Genomic DNA, 9,516 nt, shown 5'->3' with positions numbered 1-9,516 from the left:
GTGTATAGAAGGAGACTGGGAATGGAAGCTGCAATCTCAAATGTGAATGGGAAGATATGGTTATTCTTTAATGTTGTGGTGGAGTGGGAGTTGTTGATGGATACAGAACAACAAGTGAGCATCACGGTGTATCATCAAGTGTTAGGTAAGCGCATTATGATGACTTTTGTATATGCAAAGTGTTCCTCATTGGAAAGACTAGAGTTATGGGATAATCTTTACTATTATCTAGCTAGTGATATGGAGTTGCCTTGGTTGGTTGGGGGGATTTCAATGTGATTCTTGGTGAGGATGAAAAAATAGGAGGATTGCCAGTGTATCCCCCAGAATATGAAAAATTTACTTTTTGTATTAAATCTCGTGGACTTTTTGATCTTGGCTACAAGGGCAGTCCTTTCACTTGGTGGAATGGAAGGCCAAATGAAGAATGCATTTTCAAAAGATTGGACAGAATCTTTGTGAACTTGTCTTTCCAAACTCTGTTCCCTAATATAGAGGTGGAGCACCTAATCAGAACAGACTCAGATCATGCACAAATATTGATAAGTTGTGGAGAGGAGGCAATGCAATTTGTTAAACCATTCAAGTTTTTGAACTTTTGGACAAAACATGACACCTTCATGGAGGTTGTGAGGCAAAATTGGATGGCTGACTTCATAGAGGATCCATTTTTGACGTTCAAGCAGAAACTAAAAAGGGTTAAAATTGCTCTTTCTAAATGGAGTAAACTTACCTATGGTGATATTGTAAGCACGTGATTTTTGACCCTCCCCGAGAATTTTCACATTTTTAGCGTGAATATGTGAAATTGGGTCTAGTATAGCTATTTTAACTATATTTACTTTATTTCGTTGCAAAAAGAAAATTTTCAAAAAATATATATATAAATTTTAGTTTATGTATCTCTCATAAACTTGAAAAATACAAAAATTGCACTTTATTTTTGTACTTTATATAATTTCGAAAATTACAAAAAATATAGTTTTATTAAGGTTTTATAGTCATTTTTAACTTTGAAAAATACAAAAATATTACCTCATATTTTATCTTAATATTTAAAAACGAAAATTACAAAAAATAGTTTTATTAATATTTTGTAGCTATTTTAAATCTTGAAAAAATATTTAAAAAAAATATATAGTTTTGTTTAAATACTAGTCTTATTTTTGGTAGTTATTTTGCTTACATAGGACTAGTTAAGCAACGTGTTCCTATTTCTCGGGTCCGGGCAAAAGAATAATATTCGGGTTCAAACTACCCGGTTTTAGGCCTAATTTCAGACCTAACCCATAATAAACCGTGTCCAGGACACATGGGGAACCCCACCACGCGTGGGGGACACAAACCTTGAACCCCACCACGCGTGGGGGACACAAACCTTGAACCCCACCACGCGTGGGGCTCATTTTTCTTAACAAACCCATTACAAAACACGGACAAAGACTTGGAAGAAAGGAGGACTTTTGAATTTTTTTGGAGAAAGAAGGTACTGTTCACTCATCTTCTTCCTAATAAAGAAAGAAGAGCTAAAAAAACCCTACTGTCGAAGACCTCCATCAAAAAACCCTTCAGCTCCCATCACCACCAGTCCCCCCCTCGTCATCACTGTTCATCTTCTTCCTCGTTTGGAAGAAGACCGGAACCCTAGCAATAAAAACAAACACCACCGTTCCACCACCCGTCACCGCCCCCTCACGACCACTCATCCTCTTCTTAGTTCCCTCAAACTAGTCATAAAACCAGCTCCATCCACACGAAAATGGTGGCTCAAACCCTATTGCGCTTCATCCTTCTCACATGAACCAATCCGTCAATCCTCCATTAAATCCGGCGACCCCAGCTGTTGCACCGCCGTCCCAGCTGCCCGTCGCAACTGCTTCCGCCTCCTGCTTCACCCGTACCTACCCGTCGACCCCATGCCATAACCAGTCGCACCCCCCCAGCCCTAACAAACCCTACTCCATTACCACCGGCAACAACCAACCCGAAATCCTACGAGCTCCTACTCCCTATCGTCCAAACAACACCACTAAACACCCCCCCGTCAACCAGTAATCCCACCACCAAACAGGTCCGTCAGTAGCCCCCCCTCCCCGCATCGACCTTACTGCTGTCGACGTTGTTCCGTCTTTCGCGAGCAGTTGTGGGTTGCCGCGATCCTGCCTTGCCGAGTTTTCTGTTTTCCGTCGAGGTCGACTTTGGGTCGTCGAGGTCCGGTACGTCGAGGTGTTTGTCCGAGGTTTCATCATTATTCCTCGTCGAGTGAGGTCCGGTTCGAGTTCCGTAGGAAGCACTGTTTATCGTTCTAGGATTGTCGAGGTTCGAAGGTTGGTGTTCTTCGTCCTTTGTTTCATTTCATTCATTTTGCATATTATGGTTCAAGGCAATAAATGAGAATATTCGATATTTATGAATGTCAACAATGCAATTTTTGTTGTTGTGTTAAAAATGTTTATTCTATGTTTAGTTACTGCATGCTTAAAGTAAATGTGAGCATATAAACGAGGTTATTCTATTTTTCATTTTTACCTTGGATATTATTACCTGTTAGAATCGTTGTTTTTTTTGTTTAACCTCGAATGATTTCATTGGTAAAAAATCGTAGTTGCCTTAAGTTTTCCCTCAAATAATAAAAACGAGACGAGTTTCGCCAAATAAAAATGTACAGATTGCGAAGTCCCTCACAAAATATATGTATGAAATACTTAGATTCCGGGACGGGTCGTTTTAGCAAATCTCACGGCCCTACCCCAAAATAATAATGCGCTAGTTGCTTTAGGCGCGCCTTTAATAATGTTATCTCCCTAAACTCGGGTGCACATTTATGTGACCCAAATCCAAATCTCGACGAAATCGAAATGTGTCTTTAATCACGGGTACATTGACTGTGACGTGGTATGAGATGCATTTCCATGACGTTGCAAATTCCTTTTTTTAATAATGAATGAGACGAGCCTCGCCAAATAAAAATGCAAATTGCGGGGCCCTCAATAATTAGTCATAATAAATACTTAGAATTTGGGATGGACCGTTTAGTGAATTTCACTGCCTTCCCTAAAGATAATAACGCGTTAGCCTCTTTAGACGCGATTTAATTAAATTACTTTCTTAAACTCGGGTGTGCATTTCATGCGACCCAAATCCAAATCCTAAAACATCAAATAAAATATGTTTCGGATTGTGGGTGCATTTCATGTGACACAGTCCAAAGATATGTTTTAAGCGATGTTCACATTCTTGTAAAAACAATAATAATAAAGTGGTTAAAAGTTAAAATTTGCACATAAGTTCATACTTGTATAAAATCAGATAATCAAGCCGAATATAACAATTGAGCGACCGTGCTAGAACCACGGAACTCGGGAATGCCTAACACCTTCTCCCGGGTTAACAGAATTCCTTATCCGGATTTCTGGTACGCAGACTATAATATAGAGTCATTATTTTCCTCGATTCGGGATTAAAATTGGTGACTTGGGACACCCTAAATCTCCCAAGTGGCGACTCTGAAATAAATAAACAAATCCCGTTTCGATTGTCCTTTAACTGGAAAAAACTCCGCTGCGCCCCCTCGGGTGCGGAAAAAGGAGGTGTGACAGCTCTGGCGACTCCGCTGGGGATAATAACCCAGAACCACTGGTTCAGGGTTAAGAATTCGAGCTTAGTGTAATTGTTATTATTTGGCTTTATTTATTAGCTGATTTTATTACATGTTTTGAGCCTAATGTGCTAAATGCTGCTTTTACTGCTTTGATATTGTTTGAACTGTACATATAAACTGTGCCGAAACCCTTCTCTTCTCTCTTGAGGAGCGCACGCTGGTCGTGGCTTCTTTCTGTTAGTGTCATATGCCAAAATAGAACGAGGATTCGGAGGAGTTGCAAAATCGGATGGCCTTTTGGTTACCGGTACACAGCTCCCATCCTTGGCTCGAGTTGTCCGCTCGGGTAAGCCAGGTCTAGAACAAATACCCAGGTTATGAACTTAGTATAACAAAGCCACATGTCGGATCCCTAGTAGGAACGTTTATTTGCATCATGTGCATTTGACTTAGGGGAATCAACACAGGGGTTGGGTCCGTCTAGGACAAGCAACCTGAAAATAATAGACCGTCTTTGGCATCCTATGTGCTACATGTTATATTTATTCAAGGGTGAATGAGTCATTTGGCGGACCAATGATATTTGCGGACAAATGACACTCCTTATCATGCTGATCACGTTAAATAAGAAAGATGCACTATTTTTGATAAGCATGCTATTATGTTAATTAAGCACATGGGGAACATTGTGGAATTCAAGAAGCTTTGGTATTCCACATGTCCCCCACGCTTCATTTTTGGGAAAAGCACATGGGGAACATTTGTGGAATCCAAGAAGTCTTGGAATCCACATGTCCCCCACGCTTCAGTTTTGGGAAAAGGCACATGGGGAACATTTGTGGAATCCAAGAAGTCTTGGAATTCCCTATGTCCCCCATGCTTCACACGTTGGGAAAAGCGCATGGGGAACATTTGCGAAATCCAAGATGTCTTGGAAATCCTTATGTTTCCCATGCCACATTTTTTTAAAGTAATAATAAATATAAAAAATAAAAATATATATATAAACAAAGCATGAAAATTCAAAAGATTTTATATGTTTTCATTATTTTCCACAGATAAAAAAAAATCGTGAAAAAGAGGAGAAAAAATAACAGTGTAGAGATATAACTACTTATTTTTAGAAAAAAGAAACCAATGTCCGAGTAGTATCGAAACTCTGCCGAAATTTTGAGAAAATGAAAAAATGTCTTATTAGTTTGTTATATTAAAAGCAAAGGAAAAATAGAAAAAAAATCATCATTGTTCTGTCTTGTTTTTTTTCAAAAATATTGAAAAGAAAATAGTTTGTTTTGCCATTAAATGAAAATGAAAAAGAGTCTGGTTTTAAAATGTTTTTTTATTTTATTTTGCTTGTTTATGAAAATGCCAAAAATAAATAAATAAAAAATATAAAAAGAGTCGGGCGTTGAACGTGATTTTATTATTTGTTCCAAAATAAATATATAATCCAAAAAATTCAAAAGAAAATTCAAAAAATATTTTTTAAGCATTTCTTTTATTAAAGGTAAAAATTCCAAAAAAAAACATTTTTCTTTTTCTTTAGAATAAGAAAAACAAAGGAAAAAAGAAGGAATGTTTTATGTTTTACGTTAGTTAGTTTGTTTGTTATGAATGAAAAATAATAGTTTGTTTGTTTGTTATATAAATAAAAAAAAGAATAGAAAATGGAAAAGGGTCTTCTCAAAAATAGTTTATTGGCCCGAACTACGCGGGTTTGATTCTCACCGGATGTGAGATACGTAGGCAACCCTCATCGGGTCCAACCCCACCTTTTGCTAAAAAAACCAAAAACAAACAAATAATGAAAAACATATATATATGTCAAATTTTATTTTTTGTTATAAAGAAGTCGGATGACGCTGTTTTATCAAGACATAGCCGAATGTTCCCGAAAGGGACGCCGGAAGGCTGACTTTGCATAAACAGCCACCTTTGGGTCATTTTTTAAAGACTTGGTCCAGTTGACCCCCACAGCCTAAAAATCTTCGTCCCCGAGACGTTGAAAGGCCGTGTTTGCAATATTGACTTTTCCAATTTGAAAAACGATAAAAAGAGTTATAAATAAGTCAGGTGATGCTGTTTTGTCATAAATAGCCAAATGTTCCCGAAAGGGACGCCGGAAGGTTGACTTGGCATAAACAGCCACCTTTGGGTCATTTTGAGATATGGACCCACACAGCCTTAAAAATCTTCGTCCCCGAGGCGCTGAAGGGCCGTGTTTGCAACACCAGGTTTTTATTACAATTTGAAAAAAAAACAAGAGTCGGCGGTCAGGTGAAAACCGTTCAAATTTTGTCATAATAAGTCGAGCCAGCTTCGGCCGCATCTTAAACCGTTCTTGCCGAAATAGCCTTAGAGTATCTTTCAGTTGTCGAAAGGTTATTTTCGTAAAAGAATGGACAAGTTGGTAAAGTGTCATAAAATAATCCTCCCCGGCCTCAAAATTCATGTGAAATTTGGAAGGGGCCACATTTGCAAAAAATAACCGTCCGGTTGCATTTGGCAAACGGGGAAAGGAACTAGCCGTTCGTTTTTGAGTTTGTAATTGTTGATCAGAGTATGCGAATTATTTTGATTTTCGGGTCCGTTTGTTGTCTCTTGTCAAAAGTCTGTTAGTTAGTTTTTAAACTTTTGCAATCCAGTTTGTTTTAATTTGAAAGTTGGAAATTCCAAAAAAAATGTTTGTTTATTATTGTTTATCTTTTATTGGTCCGAACTACGCAAGGTCTGATTAATGCGGGGACATGATACGTAGGCAATCTCCATAAGATTCGACCACCACTAAAAAAAATAATAATAAAAAAGAATAAATAAATAAAGGAAAGTGTGGGAAATTTTCAGAGGGGCACAATTGTCTGACTGCTTAGGTGCATTGTATCTCTGATATATGATTGTCTGTCAAATGCCCTAACACTAACGTTGATGGCTTCCCTTTGCTGTGTTCATATATAGAAAAGTGGTTGGTTGTGGTATCTCTTCCCTGCAAAGCAAAATCAAAGGACAATGGCTCAGAACTGCAAAACCGAGTGGGTCGGTATCGATGACCAACAACAATTGGTCGAACGGAATAACGGGTTGGTAGAGGAAGTGAAAATGCTGAGACAACATGTGGCAGATATGTATCGGGCATGGATAACTGGAAAAGCACCACCCCCTCCACCGCCAAGCCTCTTGAACTCTGTCATTTCCCAAGCACCCAACACCATAACGGAAGATCCCCCATACTCTCCATCCCAACCCACTTATGGCAGCTTTCCCAGCTACCCGAGTAGCTCCATCACTCCTCAATGCTTCTCCGCTCCCCAACACCACTTCTTTCCCCGCCATACTTCACTTTCCAGGCACCCGGCTCCACAAAATGCCTACCCACCTACACAAGCCTACCAAAAGCCACCTGGATCAGGTTTCCGGCCCTGTCAACATGCAAGAATGAAGAGGCTGCTGAAACGAGGAAAGGCTCTCACCCCCATCGGGGTATCTTATGCCAGTCTGTTTGAAAGGCTAAGGCATGCTGGCTCGATTGAGCCACTCCCCGCATGTACTCTAAATCCACTTGCAAGGAGCTTTGATCCGGCAGCGCGATGCGCCTACCACTCCAATGTCATAGGGCACAACATTGAGAGCTGTCATAGTTGGAGAAGGGAAGTAGAGAAAATGATCCGAGAAGGGCGGGTTGTGATTAATAACAGTGACATGGAGCACTCTAACCCCCTCGAGAACTTGCCGACGGAGGTTGATGAGATTGAAGCTGGTAATGGTCTCGGCAGTATTGATGCAAAGCTCAGTGGCTAAAATGCCAATTTTGATAAGGTGGGAGGACGTTTCGTTCCTTGGTCAGCAAGAGAGAAGCTTGTGGTGGCTCATTTTGTTGTCATTTCTGTTGTTCGGATTATTAGGGTTATAAGTCGGATGTTGTCTTGTCCAGTTTGTTTTAGGATTTTGTTCTGGATTGTTTTGTTTGTTTTGTTATTTAAACCATTTCACCGGTAGTCTAATACAAAATCCGGTCTTTTATTATTTCCAGTCATCTTTTTGTTTAGTCCTTTTAACATTTTTGTTCAATGCCGATTCTAGGGACATGACATGCGCACCCAGTTTGGGCCTAGTCTTAAAAGTTAATCATAAAACCCTGGGAAGGTGATCAAAGCATTTAAAGGAAATAAGAACGGTTTGAGATTATTTGGAGCCCGAGTCATGTGGAACTGGGGCAAGTTAAACACAAAGAAAACCGTTAAAGAAAGATTCGCCTAAATTGGCATGAGGGTCGTTCATAATAATGAGAATGTGTCGCCCAACGGTGCTTTAGAAGTGACAAATGAACAAACATATGTTGAATATAATTGTCAAGTCCAGCACCATCGGAAGAGACTATAAATCTATTGTTTAATTGTGTTGTTTGCACTTGGCATGTTTTGAAGACTGGAATGACGAAGGCATTTTGTTCTGCTACCCAAACACTTTATCCTTCGTTAACCCCTTTTGAGCCTTATTTATTTTCCTTTCATACCCCTCGTTCGGAATTAGTAGCAACAAATAGAATACGCAAGCGCGGCAGGTAAACAGAAGAAAAAAAAGAGAGAAAGAAAAGAAAATAACAAAACGGAAAAAAAAAATGGTAACAAAAAAAAAGTCAAATGAAAAAGAGGAATTGGGAACTACGTTTGACCTGATTCCTCAAAGAGGATACGTAGGCGTTTCACGGCTCGGTCATAGTTTTGAAAAATGAAAAAAACAATTAAGATATCCCCAAGCAAGAAACTGGGGCAGAGGTTGCGGTCGTTGTAAATAAATCTAATTCCGAAGGTTGTAACTAATAACCCAAAACTAATGCATTTTTTTTGAGCCTTTAATACCCTTTTTTTCTAGCCCTATTCAAAAACCCACATTACGGTCCAAAGAAAGACCTTCTGATCAGTTTTCAAAAAAATGCCAAGTCAGACAAATGAAGAGTCTTACCGGCGAACATAACATTCTGTTCCACAGCAGAAAAGACTCTACTCTCCAACAGAAAGAGTCATACCAGCAACACTCCAAATCCCCAGCTGGAGAGAGATATAAAACGAGAGAGTCTTATTGGTGAAAACCTTCACAGGCACCATAAGGCGATGAAAGCTGAGAGAAGAACCCAAAAATGAGAGAGACTTGATAGTGAAAACCCTTCGGGCACTACAAGTCGAATAAGATTGAGAATCAGAGGGGGAATCGCCAATTGAAGATCTTAAAAGATGATTGACGGCAGAGGATAGGCCACATACGCATGTCATGGCCATTAGAGTCGGTATCTGCGTTTGATAGATTTTTATTTATAGTTTCTTTTGTAAAAGAGTCATTCGTTTCCTTTGTCTTTTATTTTGTTTCTTTTATCTTTCTCCTTTCATAGAAAAATTCCCCAATAGAGTTTGTCGGGCCAGAACAAGTATGAAATGACTTCAAATATGACATCAGCTTTTCAAGATGAGATCTGACTAGTACATCCAAATGGTATAGTCAGCAAGGAACAAGCGCGAGGCCATTGTCAATAAAGATATCCCCAGCAAAAGGAAATTGACAAAAGGATTGACGAGCGTCAAGAGGGATATCCTTGCCAAAACCAAGGTTATAAACCTCAAAGACAAGGCCCGTGAACAAAGCAAGGAGAGCAGTGAGCATGATTCGGCGAAATCCATACTAGACTAAAAGGTCGGGGAAATGCCAGTTTCCAAGCTATGCCACAAAAGAAGAGGGATATCCCCAGCAGGAAGGGATTATCCCCAGCACATAATATCATCCCCAACAAGTCGTGGAGCACAGCGCAATGAAGGAGAAAGGGAAAGTCATCCCAATAGGAGTATCACATCCAACCACCATGTTTTAAACTAACAAATTTTGTTTGATTTGAAACAGGTAAAGGAAATGGCATTGATGCAGAAACG

At 39.4% G+C, this 9,516-nt stretch overlaps 1 protein-coding gene across 1 annotated transcript; it reads left to right on the top strand.

Annotated features, from left to right (window-relative positions):
* The first annotated feature begins 21 nt into the window (after window positions 1-21).
* Window positions 22-758, top strand: LOC142174394 (uncharacterized). The gene is made up of 2 exons (XM_075240182.1): window positions 22-254; window positions 392-758. The coding sequence occupies exons 1-2, from the start codon at window positions 22-24 to the stop codon at window positions 756-758; spliced, it is 600 nt and encodes a 199-aa protein (XP_075096283.1).
* Window positions 759-9,516: the final 8,758 nt, after the last annotated feature.

The sequence above is a fragment of the Nicotiana tabacum genome, chromosome 20 (assembly GCF_000715075.1).
Source record: "Nicotiana tabacum cultivar K326 chromosome 20, ASM71507v2, whole genome shotgun sequence".
In the NCBI taxonomy this organism is placed as follows: Eukaryota; Viridiplantae; Streptophyta; class Magnoliopsida; order Solanales; family Solanaceae; genus Nicotiana; species Nicotiana tabacum.
The sequence above is the reverse complement of the archived record's forward strand: the minus strand, read 5'-3'. Positions and strand labels throughout refer to the sequence as shown.